Source organism: Rhinoraja longicauda, chromosome 23 (genome assembly GCF_053455715.1).
Source record: "Rhinoraja longicauda isolate Sanriku21f chromosome 23, sRhiLon1.1, whole genome shotgun sequence".
Taxonomy (NCBI): domain Eukaryota; kingdom Metazoa; phylum Chordata; class Chondrichthyes; order Rajiformes; family Arhynchobatidae; genus Rhinoraja; species Rhinoraja longicauda.
Window position 1 is genome coordinate 18,744,655 of NC_135975.1, and position 20,185 is coordinate 18,764,839.

Genomic DNA, 20,185 nt, shown 5'->3' on the forward strand with positions numbered 1-20,185 from the left:
AACCAACTACTGGGTGGGGAAGTTACTTCTGCCTGACCTCTTGTCACAAGACCACTTAGCTGGTTATAGCGCCATCTGTCGAAGGGCCTCAAGAGAGGACTTGCATTGTTACTGCCAGATTACATTTCAGCACTCTGCTTTTACTATTAATATTCTTTTTTTTTTAAACCAGCCTCGAATAGAACATTTGCATTAAAATATTCTAGAGTTCCTCCACTTCTGAATGCATTGAAAGATATTCTACCAGCTCATGACCAGCAATTAATGAGCTTTGCTTCAGATGCCTCATCATTAAATAGAGTAAGTAAATTAGTGAAAAATGCTTGTCGAACTCGACTGCTGGGAGCGAAACTAGGAGTAAGCAGTATGCAAGATGCCCGCAAGCCAGTTGATGCACAAGGACAAACATGCCTTTGTTTGCTGCCACTGAACCCAGGTATTTCAGTCCTAAGTCATATTCAACTTTCACTTAAGTGGAACTGAATGCTGCCAGGCGAGTACACCCATGTGTAATGCTAGTCTTCACTGCCATTGATTGTGATGGATCAAGATCTGCATACCATCGTAAAGCAACCACAAGATGGAGGTGAATATTTGTGAACCACTGAAATTGAAGAGAGCATTTCACAGTCCCTCCTCTTTGATGGTGACAAAGACTTTATACGGTTGGAAAGGGTCACATATAACAATTGGGACTGTCCCTGCATCTTGTGAAGTTGTCACACAACAACCATGTTCACTCAACCTCCACGTGGGCACAACCTGTGATTTGTGAAGCAGCACTTTGGCTGGTGGTTAAAGCAAACTCTGGCACTGACTTGCCATTTGTCTCATTTCTTTTAAGTTGTCACAATTACATCTCGGTGGCTCCCAGAGATTTGTGGATGATCAAGTAATGGATTCATGATTGAAGCTCCTATTAATTTTTAAGTAAAGGTTTGTTTCTTGAATACCATGTGGCCTTTTGGTCAGTCAAGAGGGACAGCGCTCACGTCCATCCTGGGACCCCAGCAGTCTTTACATGACAATTATTTGACTGATTTCCAGTTGCTGGCTCACGTATTTGCTACTCACATAAATTTTAAATGCAGATTCAAGATTGTCTATTTCTCAACCTCTGCATTCAATAAAGAAACAAAAAGGCTCCTGTCTACATACTTGTGCTGCAGATACATAAAAAATTGTATTCGGTATTTCCACCAGGGAGCAAGATCACAAAACTGACAATTAATATAACAATTCCAAATGGTCTATCTTCCTCATCAAAAGCAAGTGTTCGACTTCAGTTTACAAAATGTGGCTGAAATGCAGGCAGCAAGGCAGAAACTCCTCCCGTTGTATACAGTAGGCATACGATGGCCTTTCAACCCTGCTTCTGAAGCTGAAATTCATGGAAAGAATGTGAAGTCAACTTGAGCAGGCATACATTAATACTTTGGGCAATTATTGCATACAGAGGATGAAATTCTACTCGTCGTTCGTGATTAAATTACACAGACTGTCTTATATGTGATGGAATTCTTTCTTTAACATCTATGAACTCTAATTGCAGGAAACACGAGCTTGGTAACAGTTTGGTTAGCATCAAGGGCAAGAAATACAGGAATGATGGTTAAATTAAATCTGATATGTAATGTAGTACCAAAACCATTGTTTCTAATGTCATCAATAAAATTACTCTCCAAGATATGAAATTTATAACAAAAATGGCAATTTAAATATTTCAGATACAGGGCTGTGTCGCTACATAAAGGTTGTGCAATGTAAAACAGACATCATTTCAGAGCATAGACACAAAGTGCTGGAGTAACTCAGCGAGCCAGACAGCATCTCTGGAGAAAATGGAATAGTTGACATTTCGGGTCGAGACCCTTGATCATACTGGGAGTCAGGGGAAATTACCAGCATCCGAGGCATTACAAATTGTTCCCATAAAATAGAGAAAAAGTGAAGGTAGATATCCATGACATGTAGAAGTGAGTAGTTTGCATTTTTACCCAAGTTTAAAATAGAAATGGGCCAGGAACGGATGGCTTTTCATGTAAACAAATCACATTGGCAACGTGTAACTGTGGAAATATCACTCCTGCATCTGAAAGGCGGTCCTTTTTCCAAAATATACGCAGAAACATACAAATGTACAAGAAAAATACGTTAAATTGTGGGTCAAAGGTCTTCATGAAGTGTATCATCTGCTAACACTTTAGGTTCAACATTCGTCTCTTCTGGCATCTCCTCTTCAACTGCAGAAAACAGAAATTTAATAAAAGTTACCAAAAGCAATGCTCTTTATCAATCTATCTTATGCCCTTAGCTGGAAACTGATACTTCTGCAAAATCATTGAAGGACATTTTGACTTCTTTTTTTAACTGGTGCAAAACAGCACATGCCAACTCAGCAGCCCACTTTACCCTTGTCTCAATTTGATTTTAAAGTCAATAGAAATAAGAAGTATTCCCATTTATTTTTCCCTCAACAGGAGGTTGCCTTTTATAACTATGAAAAAGGTCATCATATCAGGTAGTTTAAAAGAAAAAAAAATTAAATGCCATACCCATGGATAAAGATAGCACGATGTGACTACTTATCAGGGCTACACTCTTCTACACTTTCAGGTCAATCGTCTGCAATCTGCGTGTTTTTGTTCTCGCAGCAGGCAGGGCCTTGGAATATTAACCAGCATACATTTTGTGCCAACAACAGTTTTCACTCTGCCAGCTGAATTAACTTTGTTAGTGTATACTCCCAATTCAACACCACTCTTGCCCAAATTCACCAATTTATTTATTTTTTGGTTCCGGTGTAACTCCCGGGTCTGCCTTTGTATTGACCGTCCAGCAGCAACCTTCTGGACGAAACCATTCAGCTCCACAGCAGCGAGGCTCTGTGAGGCAACTGAACCCACACAAATTTCTCTATAGTCCATCCACAAAACCATCGAGGAAAGGTGACATCCAGTTAAGCTGCACCTCAGCAGTCAAACAGAACTGTAGGTCACTCTGAGCTACATAGACATGGGGGTGGGGGGGGCATTGTTTTATTATTTTTGTCTTTGTACTATTATTGTGTTTGTGTTTTATATCCTGAACTTTTTTGTTGTTTATTATGGCCTTTACTGAGTACTAGGTTTACATATCTGTTGTGCTGCTGCAAGTAAGAATTTCATTGTTCCGTTTTGGGACATATGACAATAAAACACTCTTGACTCTTGGTCTTCAACAGAAACATTCAAACGGCCATCGAAAGACAAATCAAGCTTTGACACAAAAAAGGTATGTGGAAATACATGCGAAAAAAATTATATCCACGGGGAAACGGTCTTATTTTTAAACTACAAAATGCCTGAGATACTTGAACAAGTTTGTCCGCAATGGAATGAATGAAGATGGTGTTTTTGCACCAGTTATCCAAGCTGACACGGGCTGTTCGTGCAAGTGCTGAGATCTTCCACTGCAGGAGCTCATGGGGAGCTCAGCAGCAGAACAACGTCACACAATCCCTGCCTGCGAGCATTCCTAGGGATATCCATGTTTGTGCACGTGGGCAGAGAAATCCCAAACATGCTGACAAATAGGCAGGACAGTTCTCTGTAACATTTAGCACATGGATCAGTTTTGCTTTATTCCCCTTTGATTTGTAGTAAGAATTTTAGGTTATTATACTTTCCTATTAAAAATTGTAACAAATTTCCTTCAGCAAAAAAACTTGCCACTCAATTTCAGTCTCTCTCCCCATGGACAGTGAAAGTTTGATGCAAGTGTTAATCTCATTCAGCTGCCTGTGCATTATTGAAACACACAGACCAAGTGTACTATAAATAAATGGAGTACACATCAACAGGATCTGACACTGATTGGGGTCTGAATGCTAAATATAAGGATGGTCAACACCAGAATGGCTAAAAATAAATTAAACCAGCCAATTACGTCCAACCATCTTAAAGTATATTTCAGGCTTGAAAACAGTAATATTGTAACATATTAAGATTGACAATATTTTTGTGTGATAAGGATCGTGTTGGCATTGTATAGTCTATAAAGTCCATTAGCTCTGTTTATTCTAGTAAACAGCATGCTCACATTACTTTCCAAGGTACGAACAAGACACCAGCTGACGCAAGTGGAATTTAAAACCTATCAACCTACCTGGTGTTTTTATTTCTACACAGACTCCATTGTGGTTTTCATGGCCCGCAGTGCAGACACATGTAAAGCTGCCGTCAGTATTAACACAGTCTTCATTTTCACTTGTACACACTTTTTCAGACTGGCTGCATTCATTTATATCTAAAAACAGAAGGAATGGGGGTGGGGGGAAACGACGACATAACATTTTATTTTCCTTCAAACCGTAGGTTTATTTCCCTTCTCTTAAAGCCCTGCACTAACTGGGGCCCCAAAGCCAACCATAGTGTCCTCTTTCAGCTCCAGTTTAGTTTAGTTTAGAGATACAGTGCAGAAACAGGCCCACACCGACCAGCGATTCCCCACACACTAACACTATCCTACACACACAAGGGACAATTTACATTTATACCAAGTAGCCAATTAACCTACAAACCTGCACGTCTTTGGAGTGTGGGAGGAAACCGAAGATCTCGGAGAAAACCCACGCAGTCACGGGGAGAACGTACAAACTCCGTACAGACAGCACCATTATTCGGGATCGAACTCTGGCACTGCACCGCGCTGTAAGGCAGCAACTCTACCACTGCCCCTCCTTGCCACCCTCTATGTCCACACCACCTGCTATTTTCCGTAGCCCATACCACGACGGAGGGTTGCTGTGAATCATCCAATACCGAACAGGTGCACTCAGATATATCAAGGATTATATCTTGACAAAACTCGTCGATTCAAAATGCTACCCATCCCCACGAGAAAAGTAAAAATGTTAGATATCATAGGTCAGCGTAGTGCTGCCCAATAGTGTAACCACCAACCATGTATCAGGACTGCTAGTTAACTAACTACAACGTGATTACTGAGTCGAGTAATAGTCGCTGAACACACCATTGCAACATTCATGCTTTGTACTTTAATCTCTTTTTAAAATAATCATTGTAATATGGTATACTAAAATGTAGAGATTATCAGTGTCCCGTGCGTGGTCATTGAAAACGTTCAACTGTTTGTTAATTAGACATACAAAGTCCATTTTCCTGTAACTTAGTATGTTGTTTTAGTAAAATCACAAAAATACATCCATAAGCTTATCTATATCTCTGTCTAGTCTGCAATTTTTATTGGACATTAGGGTAGTCTATGATCTAACAGGTCCGTTGCATAATGCTTTAAAACTTTGTTACAATATTACTGATTTCCTAAATTCATTGCAACTTTGTAAAGAGAACATAGAAAATAGGTGCAGGTGTAGCCCATCCGGTCCTTCGAGCCAGCACCTCCATTTAATATGATCATGGCTGATCATTCAAAATCAGTACCCCGTTCCTGCTTTCTCCCCATATTCCTTGATTTCGTAAGCCCCAAGAGCTATATATTGAAAACATGCTGTGAATTGGCCCTCACTGCCTTCTGTGGCAGAGAGTATTCCACAGATTCACAACTCTCTGGGTGAAAAAGTTTTTCCTCATCTCAGTCCTAAATGGCCTACCCCTTATTCTTAAACTGTGACCCCTGTTTCTGGACTCCGACATCAGGAACACTTTTCATGCATCTAGCCTGTCCAATCCCTTAAGAATTTTATATGTTTCTATAAGATCCCCTCTCATCCTTCTAAATTCCAATGAATACAAGCCCAGTCGATCCATTCTTTCATCATACGTCAGTCTCGCCACACCGGGTATTAACCTGATATTAAGATGGTGACTAAATATATATTTACAATCCATACATTTAAGAATCTTAGAAATAGGCTGGAGAGGAGGAAGCCATTCAGAAACTGGTAAACTGAGTTTGATACAATATTGTATGTACTGAAAGGTCATCTCCATTGATTTGCCCGAGCTTTTACCTGATGATTACTTTCTGGCCAGCAAGTGGGGAGCATGGATCATTCAATCCCAATTATTCAACTTTTTTAACTAAAATTACCTTCCATTAAACCAGGAGTTATGTTCAAGAAAATAATATAAATACACAATAAGTCCTCCATTGTTTGTCCCCCTTAATTTGCAAGTTACCTGTGAGAATCAAGATTAGGAAAATAATATTTTTTGTTTTAAAATCAGGTTTTGAAAATCAAACATCCAAGCTATCTTTCTCCAAATCTAATTTCACTGACCTTTAGCACATCACATACCTACACATTTCTGCTCTTTCATTGTGTATCCAATGGTGCAGTTAACACATTTTTCTGGGCCTTCTCCAGTACATGCATCACACGCATTATGGCAAGCTGAAGAGTATAACTCAAAATTCAAATTCAAAATTAAACCAGCTAAAGATTATACCATAACATCAACATTGTGTATACACTTCCTAATAGTGGACTTACGTGTAGTGGAGCCAATTAAAAATGCCTTTGCAAAACACAAGTTATCATTATTTGCAAGTTTTAGGTTTCTGCATTTAGCTTTAATGACTGTTTCTTTCCACATTACAATGAAACCCAGCTGATCAATTTATCTATGTGTGAGTAAAGAGAGTAATGATAATTCAGAAGACTAAAGATCATCAAGAGTCTATCCCTGTGCTTTGGAACCAGAATTGTTTAACCTGCTATTCTTGGGTCATATATGGTCCCAAGTCTTAGACATTCAACTGCCCCGACCGCAGGAGAAAAATGAGGGAAGATTAGACTTTATTGCCTTCCATCACAGTGAGGAATATAGAATCCACTGTGGTGGATGCTTATGTTAACTTTTATGTAGTTGTGTGTCTTGTTGCTTTTGTGTGTCTTTTTATTATGGCTGTATGGTAATACGAATATCACTGTACCTTAATTGGTACACGTAACCTTTGAACTCAGATATTTGCTCATCATTGCATTCCGCGGTTAACCATATCCTTTTAATTTATGGGACTGAATGATTGGAGTCTGTTTCAATACTGGGGGGGGGGGGGGGGTGAAGGATGAAGCAGATAAAGGTACCAGCACCTTTCAGCACTGGAGCCAAAACGTAGTGCAAGTTATTACAGCAGAAGTAAACACATACAACACATAGAATATGTAGAGTATCAAAAGAAATAGATGTACCTTCACAGGAATAGGATCCTTCTGTGTTTGAACAATACTCGTGTTGTTTACATGGCAAGATTTCTGCTGCACATTCATCAACATCTGGACACAAAGGGAAACATTAAGATGTACGCTAAATGTAATAGTAATTGAACAACAACAAAAAACTGCAGAGGCTAGAAATCGGAAATAAAAACCTGATGTCAACGGGTCAAGCAAAAATCTGCAGTGAGAGAAACAAGAGGTAATAAATATCTCAGGGTAATGACATTTCTTCAGAATTAAGAAGATTTAGAAAAGGGCCAGATTTAAGCTTGTGGAGGATGGTGAGGTGGATTGAATACAGGGAATGTCGGTAATAGCATGGTGACCATGGATAGGCCACACAAGCTGGTCTTGACTAGGAGAAGACACTGAAAACTTATCAAAATGGAAAGTAAACAGAAGGGCAGACAGAGAAGAAAATTCAGGTACTGGAAAATGAAGAGGTTTACCAAACTGTCACATCACAGCTGGCCTAAGATCAAAAACCGCAAAGGCTGGATATCTAAAATAAAAACAGAATATGCTGGAAGCCTTCAGTAGACCATGTAGAGAGAGAGAAACAGGGCCAATGACCCAGATCTATGACCAGCCAACCTGAAATGACAGCCCTGAAGCAGACTGGGTGGCTGCTTGTAAAACACTCCATAATACAGCCCACAATTCAGGACTTTGTTTAAATCTCTTCTGTTTTCCCCTTTATTCAAACCTTTTCCATTTAGATCAGCTGGCATTCATAAGAACGTCTAAAGATTATACCAGAATATCAACATTATGTATACAATTCCTAATAGTGGATCTACTTGTACTGGAGGCATTTAAAAATGCCTTTGCAAAACACCAGTTGTTATTGTTTGCAAGTTTTAACTTTCTTAATTTGGCTTTAAGGGCTATTTCTTTCCGTATTACAATGAAACCCAACCTAACCGTTCAAAACGTCTCCTACAAACATCGCCAAATCTGAGTTAGTCGTCTTTTTTTACTTCAACAGATGAGACATTGGTCTCCCCATTCTTTCCCTTTCTCTCCAAGTTTAAATGCAAACATTTCTAAACCTTGCCCATTCTGAAGGAAGCACACCAGCCTTAATCATTAACTTTGTTTTTCTCTCCACAAGTGTTGTCTCAGCTACTGGGGAAGCTACAGGTAATCTGTTTTTTTAAAGATCATATTTCAAAATAATTTCGAAAACGTTGAAAATGTAGTACTTGACAGAAAAGCCCACACTGGGTAAAAGCTCACCTTTCAATTTTACACCTACTATTCCCTACTTAAAGGCACTCGACTCCAATTGTGTGTGCCCAAGGTTGAATGCATCTCACTTTGAATAACATGGGTGGAATTACAATATTTAATTGTTAAACCAAGTAGAATTTAGAGTTCAGAGTTTTCTCTATGGCTGTGTGGAGCAGTGTAGAGTAAGCAGTATTCCAACATTGGCTTCTACATCTCCAACTTCATTTGATTTCAATGCTGGTTATTACCAATTTTTCAGTGTTGTTATTCTCAAATATTGCACGCAAAAAAAAATTGTAATAAAACAAAAAGTCTGCTAAAGGTAGGACTGACAAACCAGACAAAAACCATGAAACACATTGCTCAATATAATCATCGTGTGGAGCATGTGGAGGCAGTGTAAGAAAATAACTGCAGATGCTGGCACAAATCAAAGGTATATATTTCACAAAATGCTGGAGTAACTCAGCAGGTCAGGCAGCATCAGCAGTGTATATGTTGAACAGTTGGTGCCCAGTAAAGGATCAGCAGTTGAATGAATGTTTATAACCCAAATACAAGTACAAAGAATATACAGAACAGCTGCAAGCTAACTGCTCAATAAAAGCAGCACTAAACAAAAGGAATGTGGCAAGATATTTACACTAACTACACTTTTAAACAGATACAAGGGTTGAGTAGGATTAATGGGGATATTTATTTCTTTGTAGTTTTAAGTCAACTGACAATAGACAGAAGCCACCTCCTGTTCCAGAAAGCAAAATGGAAGGTAGCAGACTGTTTCCAGAAAGTGATAAACATGGCTGTTCAGAGCCCGTCATTTGACTGAAGCTGAATGGATTACCTTATCATAAACAGTCCCCATCAAATAAATTCTCAACAGCTTTGATGTCTCACTAATTAGATTCTTGATTTGTGCAGGTGTCAAGGTTATGGGGAGAATGGGATTAGGAGGGAGAGATAGATCAGCCAGAGTAGACTTGATGGGTCGAATGGCCTAATTCTACTCTGATTCCTTATGACCAAAAGGTCCTGAAGATTAAGCAATCAGACAGTCTCACTTCAAAGACCAATTAGAAGATGAGAGGTAGATAAGTTTCAGATATTATACAAAGGGAAGGTTAAGTGATGCGCAGGGAACTAAATTAAAATCTTTAAAAGTTGGTTACAATGACTGATGGTTCAGCTGATACCTTTGAAGGTCTTGGAAACAATGCTTGTCTCAATCAAATAAATAGAAAATTCTGGAACAAAAAGCAGTTAGGAAGCAACTATGGAAAGAGCAACAGTGTAATAATACTTCCATTCAAAGACTTTTTTAATCAAAATTGAAAAAGTGAGAAAAACAGTTGATTGCACTGGAAAGGATTGAAAGGACAAAGGAAATATCTCCAATAAGTTAAAGCCACAATCATAGGTTCAAAGTTGTCCAGTTAATAGATTCATGAGGATGTTAGGGAAAGGTTAAAAAATATAAATACAATTTGTGAACCTTTGGTTTTATTTTTCTGTAATAGATCTGACCTATCTTTCCGACCTTTACAGGTCCCTTTGCTTGTTCCCTCCCCACCCTCTCTTTAACTAGCTTCATTAATTAACCAGATTGTCCAGTAAATAACCAGACACTATGCAAATCTTAGCTTCACCCTTTCAGAGATATTCCCATTGTTCTATCCATCACTACTCCATCTTTTTTTTAAAATTAAAATTAATATTGGTTTATTTCCACCTTTCCAATTCAGTCGAAGAAATTTACTGACGGAAAATTGGGCAGAGTGTTCAAACTAGTCACACCAGTCCTGGACTTCGGTGACAAAGAGGGTTTCATGGGCGAGAGGTTGTGTGAATCGTTTGCTGGCTGGTCTGATTTTTCCCTCCGGGCTACCTACTCGCCTCCTCTCCCTTCTATGTGAAGGGTCTTCAAACCAATACATCAACTCTCTACAGATGCTGCCTTGCCTACTCCATTTCTCCAGCATTCTCCAATTTTATTTCAAACTTTCAGCATCTGTAGTTCTTTTTTATTTCTCAATAGCCACAATGTAAATACTTTAAAAACGTTTGAATTATTGTGCGATTGGTGATTGCTTCAATGAGTGATACAAAAGTTCAAGGTAACCACATTGCAAGTACTTATCACAACAATGATCATTACTACTGTATTCTTCATGTTATTGAGCTAATGGGACAGGATTTAGTATTTAATGCAGTTCTACAGCCATCTGCTGGCAAGAAAATGGTAATGCAACTATTTCCAACGTTTATACTGAAAATACATACAACTGTAGGAAAAGACACAGTGCTGGAGTAACTCAGTGAGGCAGGCAGCATCTCTGGAGGACATGGATAGGCGACATTTAAGACACTCCTTCAGGCAGTTACGTATATTTCCAGCACCTCAAAGTAAATGGGGGCCATCGATTCAGATACTAATCATAATACTCCAGGTCCCTGTTAATGACTTCTATAAACTATTGGGAGCAGGAGTTGAAGGGTGAAAAGAAGAGACACTTTATAGACAATTTCAGAGAAAGTCTGAAGCTAGGTGGCAATGTTAGCTGCGAGGAGGATGCAGAGTGACTTGGATAGATTAGGAGAGTGGGCAAATGCATGGCAGATGCAATATAATGTAGATAAATGTGAGGTTATCCACTTTGGCGGCAAGAACAGGAAAGCAGAGTATTACCTGAATGGTGGCCAATTAGGAAAAGGGGAGATGCAATGTGACCTGGGTGTCATGGTGCACCAGTCATTGAAAGTAGGCATGCAGGTGCAGCAGGCAGTGAAGAAAGCGAATGGCATGTTAGCATTCATAGCAAGAGGATTTGAGTATAGGAGCAGGGAGGTTCTGCTGCAGTTGTACAGGGCCTTGGTGAGACCGCACCTGGAGTATTGTGTACAGTTTTGGTCTCCTAATCTGAGGAAAGACATTCTAGCCTTAGAGGGAGTACAGAGAAGGTTCACCAGATTGATCCCTGGGATGGCAGGACTTTCATATAAAGAAAGACTGGATAGACTAGGCTTATACTCGCTGGAATTTAGAAGACTGAGGGGGGATCTTATTGAAACATATACAATTCTTAAGGGGTTGGAGAGGCTAGATGCGGTAAGATTGTTCCCGATGTTGGGGAAGTCCAGAACCAGGGGTCACAGCTTAAGGATAAGGGGGAAGTCTTTCAGGACCGAGATGAGAAAACATTTCTTCACACAGAGTGGTGAGTCTGTGGAATTCTCTGCCACAGAAGGTAGATGAGGCCAGTTCATTGGCTATATTTAAGAGGGAGTTAGATGTGGCCCTTGTGGCTAAAGGGATCAGGGGGTATGGAGAGAAGGCAGGAACAGGTTACTGAGCTGGATGATCAGCCATGATTATATTGAATGGCGGTGCAGGCTCGAAGGACCGAATGGCCTACTCCTACACCTGCACCTATTTTCTATGTTTCTATGTAAAGTCAAAGTGTGAACCATTTTTAGACAGCGGAAACTTACAGAACCAGTCAGCAGTAAGAAAGTTGTGTGTTTGAATATTCCTGCTACTCTTTGAATTCATAAATATACTCGAGAGCAAAATAAGCTGCAGCATAAGCATTGAAGGATCTCAACTGCCTGTAATCCAAGTGAATACTGTACTGAAACATATGAAGAGATAGAGAAGTGCACCACAATGCAGCACACGGTAATACAGTGCTTACCCACACAGATGAACCTGTCCTCACTGGTGACAGTTTGCACCCAGCCACTTGCACACTCACTGCAGTTGTGATTCGATGGCCCAGTGCACAGTTTACAGGCAGCGTGACAGGCTATGCAGAGCAAAATAAATATGTTATATAATTGACTGCAAGTCCATTCACTCTTTGTTTGAAGAACTACTTGCTACTGTGACACCTCTCTCAACTACATTGTTAGTTTGGAACTGCAAAATTGTAGCGCATTAAAAGACTGTTTGGCCCATGTCTTCATTCAAAGTTTTCTATTCTAATCTCTTTCCTTGGCTTTCCCTTGCATGCAATCTCAACATCTAATTTATGGCAAAGTTTTTGAGATTGCATAATTCTGCATCACAACAAGCCTCCACTTCTAGCTACACTCCTTAGTTTACGACTGATTTCCTGACAATACTTCGCATTTATCTTCTTACCAACTTTCAGTACTTTGAAAGCTTCCATATCTACTCAACTGGCTGTCACAGTGACACAGCTCCTATCATTCAAGCCTTGTTTATAAATGTAACGTTTCATTCCTTGCATCATACGAGCAAAAGAAACAGGAGTATTCTGTAAAGGCCCCTGGGGCTGCTCCCTCTTTCAATAGGATCAGAATCAATCTAATGCCTCAAGGCTACTTTGCTTTCCAATTTACATATTATCTGGTTTCCTTCGTGTCCCAAATTCTATTCGTCTCAGGCTTGATGACACGCTACGGTTGAGAAGACAATTTTCAGGAGTGGAAAACCTCAGAGTTACAACACTGCATAAAGAGTTTTCTCTTCATCCTTACCTTGCACCGTCACTACTTCTGAGCTCATTGTTTGTACCCCAGTTCCCTCTACTGCTTTACTCCATGAGGACATTATTTTCTTCGCACCGTTTACCAGCCTACATTTGGGCTCACCAACACCACTTGCTAATTGCAGCACATGCTGTGGGTTTTCCATGTAACCTGGTGAAGCCATATGCAGTCTCTCTACTAATGAATGGATATCCTCGTCATAGAGGAAGTGCAGTGAAGGTTCACCAGATTTATTTACAAATTGGCAGTTTTTTTTGCTTGAGGAAAGTAAGCAGACTAGATCTATACTCCTGAGTTTGGAAAAATTAGTTATAAAGTAGCACTGAGGTGAAAGGTCAGCCACGATCATATTGCTCAAAGGGAAAACCATTAATGCTGCCTGTATTGGATATATTTCTGAAGTTCTATTTAAAGTTGTATTTTATGAGGTCACACAAGGGACAGTACGGGTTTTGCTTGCTTCTATCACTTATTATTTTAAGCCCATCTGTCTTCTGTTTTGCAGGGTGTTTGCTATTCATTCTGTTCCCCCGATTCCATAACTTCAGGTCTCAGACATGAATCTTCTAAGGCCTTTTGGAAAAGTGTTCTCATGGATCCAATATTAGGAAATTTGGGCCCCATATCTGAGGAAGGGTGTGCTGGTTCTGGAGAGGGCCCAGAGGAGGTTTACAAGAATTATTCCAGGAATGAGTGGGTTAGCGTATGATGAGCGTTTGAGAGCACTGGGCCTCTACTTACTGGAGTTTAGAAGATTGAGGGGGGACCTCATTTGGAAATTTAAAGAATAATGAAAGGCATAGATAGAGTGGATGTGGAAAGGATGTTTCCACTGGTGGGAGAGTCAAGGACCAGAGGTCATAGCCTCAGAATTAAAGGGCGCTCTTTTAAAAAGGAGGTGAGGAGGAACTTCTTTAGTCAGAGGGTAGTTAATCTGTGGAACTCATTGCCACAGAGGGCTGTGGAGGCCAAGTCAGTGCATATTTTTAAGGCAGAGACAGACAAGTTGTTGATTAGAACGGGTGCCAAGGGTTATGGGGAAAAGACAGGAAAATGGGATTAGGTGGCAGAGATCAGCCATGATTGAATGGCAGAGTAGACTCGATGGGCAGATTGGCCTAATTCTACTCCTATAACTTGTGAACAAAGGGGACGATGAAGGCATGAGCGAGGAGCTGGCCAAGGTCGAATGGAAAAGGATCCTAGCAGGAATGACAGTGGAACAGCAATGGCAGGAATTCATGGGCATAATCCAGAAGATGCAGGATCATTTCATTCCAAAGAGGAAGAAAGATTCTATGGGAAGTAAGAGGCAACCGTGGCTGACAAGGGAAGTTAGAGATGGAATAAAACTAAAAGAAAAGATGTATAAGATAGCAAAGAGTAGTGGGCAACTTTCAAAGGACAACAGAAGATAGCAAAAAGGGCAATACGGGCTGAAAAGATGTGGTACGAAGTGAAGCTGGCCAAGGATATAAAGAAGGACAGTAAAAGCTTCGTTAGGTATGTTAAGAGAAAGAGATTAGTAAAGACAAATGTGGGTCCCTTGAAGGCAGAAATGGGTGAAATTATTATGGGTAACAAGGAAATGGCGGAAGGGTTGAACAGGTACTTCGGATCTGTCTTCACTAAGGAAGACACAAACAATCTCCCAGATGTACTAGTGGACCAAGGATCAAGGGAGACAGAGGAACTGAAATCAATTTGCATTAGGCGAGAAATAGTATTGGGTAGACTGATGGGACTGAAGGCTGATAAATCCCCAGGGCCTGATGGTCTGCATCCCAGGGTACTCAAGGAGATGGCTCAAGAAACCGTGGATGTATTGGTGATCATTTTCCAATGTTTCTATAGATTCAGGATCAGTTCCTTTGGATTGGTGGGTAGCTAATGTTATCCCACTTTTCAAGAAAGGAGTGAGAGAGAAAACAGGGAATTATACACCAGTTAGCCTGACGTCGGTGGTGGGGAAGATGCTGGAGTTAATTATTAAAGAGGTAATAACGGCACATTTGGATGGCGGTAAAAGGATTGGTCCAGTTCAGCATGGATTTATGAAGGGGAAATCCTGCTTGACTAATCTTCTGAAATTTTTTGAGGATGTGACAAGTAAAATGGATGAAGGAGAGCCAGTGGATGTAGTGTATCTAGACTTTCAGAAAGCCTTTGATAAGGTCCCACACGGGAGGTTGGTGAGCAAAATTAGAGCACATGGTATTGGGGGTAGGGTATTGACATGGATAGAGAATTGGTTGGCAGACCAGAAGCAAAAAGTAGGAATAAACAAGTCCTTTTCAGAATGGCAGGCAGTGACGAGTGGAGTGCCGCAAGGCTCGGTGTTGGGGCCGCAACTATTTACAATAAATATTTATGATTTGGATGATGGAATTAGAAGTAACACTAGCAAGTTTGCAGATGACACAAAGCTGGGTGACAGTGTGAACTGCGAAGAGGATGTTAGGAGGTTGCAGGGTAACTTGGACAGGTTGAGTGAGTGGGCAGATGCATGTCCGATGCAGTATAATGTAGATAAATGTGAGGTTATCCACTTTGGCGGCAAAAATAATGAGGCAGATTATTATCTCAATGGTGTCAAATTAAGTAAAGGGGAAGTGCAACGAGACCTTGGTGTCCTTGTACACCAGTCACTGAAAGTAAGCGTGCAGGTACAGCAGGCAGTGAGGAAAGCTGATGGCATGTTGGCCTTCATAACGAGAGGATTTGAGTACAGGAACAAAGAAGTCCTTCTACAGTTGTATAGGGCCCTGGTGAGACCACAACTGGAGTATTGTGTGCAGTTTTGATCTCCTAATTTGAGGAAAGGACGTCCTTGCTATTGAGGCAGACCAGCGTAGGTTCATGAGGTTAATCCCTGGGATGGAGAGACTGTCATATGAGGAAAGATTGGAAAGCCAAGGTTTGTATTCATTGGAATTTAGATGAGGGGGGGATCTTGTAGAGATGTATAAAATTATAAAAGGACTAGACAAGCTAGATGCAGAAAAAATGTTCCCAATGTTGGGGGAGTCCAGAACCCTTAGACAAAGTCTAAGAATAAAGGGGAGGCCATTTAAAACTATGGTGAGAAGAAACCTTTTCACCCAGAGAGTTGTGAATTTGTGGAATTCTCTGCCACAGAAGGCAGTGGAGGCCAATTCACTGGATGAATTTAAAAAAAGAGTTAGATAGAGCTCTCGGGGCTAGTGAAATCAAGGGATACGGTGAGAAAGCAGGCACAGATTGTAGCTGATCAGCCATGATCACAATGAATGGCGATGCTGGTTCGAAGGGCCAAATGGCCTCCTCCTGCACCTATTTTCTATGTTAATTGCTCGTGATTCCATTTCTACATCAACTTTATTTCATAGAGTGACAGTGTGGAAACAGGCCTTTCGGCCCACACCGGCCAACAATGTCCCAGCTACACTAGTCCCACCTGCCTGCGCTTGGTCCACATCCCTCCAAACCTGTCCTATCCATGTACCTGTCTAACTGTTTCTTAAACGTTGGGATAGTCTCAGCCTCAACTACCTCATCTGGCAGCTTGTTCCACACACTCGCCACCGGTTGTGTGAAAAAGTTACCCCTCAGATTCCTATTAAAAATTCCTATTTACTATGCATTTTCTGTGTTTACCTGCATATCAACAGATAACTATTTTTTGCTAGGAAAATAACAGTCTACCTACTATGTTTTGCTATGTCATTGGTATAATCAATTGCAGTGCAGGAAAGAGAATTATATTTTTAAGCGAAGAACTTTACCTGTGCAGAGTGAATGGGTTTCATTCTGCAATGTACTGTAGTAGCCATCAGCACAGTTCAGACATTCTTCTCCCTTGTATTCCTCCGTGCAGCTACACGAACCATCACCTGTCCGTGTACCATCACCGTTGCAGGTCCCATGCCCACTGCAGGGCCTCTCCACTCCACCAGGACAGCCTGAAATGACACACCATCATTTGTCACAAACTCTAACTTGGGCAATATAATCACTGAACATACACTGATGAGCCAAAACATTATGACCACCTGCCTAATATGCTGTTGGTCCTCCGTGTGCCACCAAAACAGCACCTACCCGCTGAGGCATGGACTCTAAAAGACCCCTGAAGATGTCCTGTGGTATCTGGCACCACAACATTAGCAGCAGATCCTTCAAGTCCTGTAGGTTGCGAGGTGGAGCCGCCGTGGATAGGACTTGTCAATCGAGCACATCCCACAGATGCTCAATCAGATTGAGATCTGGAGAATTTGGAGGCCAGGGCAACACCGTGAACACTTCATCATGTTCCTCAAACCATTCCCAAACAATGTGCCCAGTGGGGCAGGGCGCATTATCCTGCTGAAAGAGGCCACTATCATCAGGGAATACCATTGCCATGAAGGAGTGTACATGGTCTGCCACGATGTTTAGGTGGGTGACACGTGTCAAATTGATGTTCACATGAATGGCCTGACCCAGGGTTTCCCAGCAGAAACATTGCCCAGAGCATCACACTCCCTCCACAGGCTTGTTGTCTTCCCACAGTGCATCCTGGTGCCATCACTTCCCCAGGTAAAAGGCACACACGTACACGGCCATCCACGTGATCTAAAAGAAGACGGGACTCATCGGACCAGATGACCTTCTTCCAAGGTCCAGTTCCAACGCTCAAGTGCCCAATGTAGGCGCTTTCGACAGTGGACAGGGGTCATCATGGGCACTCTGCGGCTACGCAGCCCCGTACGCAGAAGGGTGCGATGCACTGTGTATTGTGACACATTCCTCCCGTGACCACCATTAAAATCTTCTGTGACTTATGCCACAATAGACCTTCTGTCGTTCGGACCAGACGGGATAGCCTTCGTTGCCCTTGCGCACCGATGAGCCTTGGGCGCCCAACACCTTGTCGCCGGTTTGTGGTTTGTCCCTCCTCAGACCACTGTCGACAGGTACTCACCCACTGCTGACCGGGAGCACCCACAAGCCTTGCCGTTTCAGAGATGCTCTGACCTAGTCGCCTGGCCATAACAATTTGGTCCTTGTCAAAGTCGCTCAGGTCTTTACTCTTGCCCATTTCACCTGCATCCAACACATCAACTTTGAAAACGAACTGTTCACTTGCGGCCTAATATATCCCACCCCTTGACAGGTGCCATTGTAACAAGATAACCAATGTTTTTCACTTCACCTGTCAGTGGTCATAATGTTTTGGCTGATCGGTGTATCTGTCCTACATTTTAACCTATGCCAAAGAGTCATGATGGAGTATCCACCAAGTGTACGATTGATTAATTCAACATGGTGCCAATTATTTACATGAGCTCACACAAGGATTAGTGGTCAAGGACACGATTGTGGGAGATGTGATAATGAACACACTTTAATAACCAAATGCAGCTGATATTAAGTAACCTGAAGGAGTTACTCAGTTACTGGCATTCACATGAAAGCCAACTAACAGGACTTCTTTTGCTATCCTAACCAAAATCTGTTTCAACACACAAGAGAATGTTTGTGATTAATGACCTGGAGGGCTGGCCAGTTTGGCAGTGACATGAAAATACCTGGAAGGACATGTTACAATGGGGATTTTAGGACACTAGATACGGATAAGGTCCAGCAAGTGGGTAAAAACTTGGCAAGTGAAAGTTAAGTTGGAGAGTGCAAGGTTGTGCTCTTGGGCGAGGGGTTTACAGAAATGTACTATTATCTAAAGGGAGAAAGATTGCAGAAAAGCAAAATGCAAATTCATAAATCACAAAGAAAGTAAAAACCATTCAGGTGTACAAGTGGCTGGGAAGCCAAATGGCATGTTGTCCTTAATTGCAAGAGGGTTGGTGTTTAGAAATAGGGTAGTATTGCTGCAATTGTGCAGGTATTGGTGGGGCCACATCTCTGCAGTATAGTGCACAGTTCTGGAGCTTTATTTGAGGAAGAATATATCGACCCGCGGTCGATGAGTGTGCGGAGGACCACTGTGAGGAGGGAGAGGAAGAACAATGGAGGACCCGGCATGGGGGATCGCGTGAGGGAGATGGGGGGGAGAACAATGGGCAATAGGTGGGGGGGAACGACACAAAGGACAATGGGGACCCAGCGTGGAGGAACCGTTGTGGGGGGGGGGGGAAAGAGCAAAAGGGGGAGCCGGCGTGCTTTGTAACTTTGTCAGCACCGTAGGTGGTTGCTATTTGTATACATTGTGTATGCAAGCAAAGAATTTCACTGTACCTAGTCACATATGACAATAAAGTATTCCTTCCAATTGGCAATGGAGGCAAATCAAAAAGCAAATCACCGGGCCAATTCGTGAGGCAAGATTGTTATCCTATCACATGTGGCTAATGAGGGGGTCGTTGTGAATGAGGGGGTCACCTTGTTGAAACATACAGAATTTATTTAACGTGTGCAAACAGCACTACCAATAACTCATTGGGGAAAGTATTATAGTGAAGTTACAGGTTAAAATGCTTCAGGTTCAATTTCTAGAATGCCAATCAGACACTCACTGCTGAGTGCGATAACTGGAGAAAGGGCCACGTGAATGAAATAGCAAAGACAGCCAATGTCTGTGAAGCCGAAATCCAGCAAAAACCAATGCTCTCTGAAGAAATGAGGAATGAGGTGTGCTTAAAAAGGCAAAATTCCTTCCCTTGGAGGATGACAAGTCTCTGGAGATCTCTTCCTCAAAAGGGCAGTGTGAGCAGATCATTTGAATATGTTTTAGGCCAAAGTAGATTGATACACAAAGGCATGATAAGTTGTCTCAGGCAGACAGGAGTCAAGGTTAATGCTCAGATCAGCCGGGTTCTTGATGAATGGCAAAGTATCCACCTGTTGAGCTCTTTTAGTGTTTCCACAAGTTTTAACAGATCAATTCCTATTCTTCTGAAATCTGGAGAATGCAGGTAGTGTACTCAACCCGTCCTCATATACTGAAGGCTGATTTTGACAGATCCAGGGTATGGAGAGAGCATGGGAAAGTCATCTTGAGGTTAAGATGCAATCAACCATAATCTTATTGAATAACAGAGTAGGCTCAAGGGATTGATTAGTCTACTCCTGTTGGGTTTTTTTGTGAGAGTGAACAAGAACATTTCTTATGGAGCAAAATGTGGAACATTGTGAGATAATCTAATAAGGTGCACAAAACAGAAAGGCTGTTTTAAAAAAAATTATGGCAGACTTGGGAAACACAGCAAACCCACCATCCTAGTGACCAACGCTTGGACGGTTTAAAATGGTGGCGCTGCCATAGCAGCTGCGGCTTAC

The 20,185-nt window shown here is 41.5% G+C and overlaps 1 protein-coding gene across 2 annotated transcripts in view; it reads right to left on the reverse strand.

Moving 5' to 3' along the window:
- Positions 1-493: 493 nt before the first annotated feature.
- Positions 494-20,185, reverse strand: part of creld2 (CRELD disulfide isomerase 2) — a 28,483-nt gene continuing 8,791 nt past the window's right edge. For both annotated transcript variants that reach the window (XM_078419793.1, XM_078419795.1), the window contains 6 exons: positions 16,696-16,872; positions 12,112-12,222; positions 7,160-7,243; positions 6,263-6,358; positions 4,147-4,287; positions 494-2,243 (listed from right to left, as the gene is read on the reverse strand). In XM_078419793.1, the coding sequence (XP_078275919.1) occupies positions 2,167-2,243; positions 4,147-4,287; positions 6,263-6,358; positions 7,160-7,243; positions 12,112-12,222; positions 16,696-16,872 (686 nt within the window). In that variant the 3' untranslated portion in view covers positions 494-2,166. The remainder of the gene's footprint in view (positions 2,244-4,146; positions 4,288-6,262; positions 6,359-7,159; positions 7,244-12,111; positions 12,223-16,695; positions 16,873-20,185) is intronic.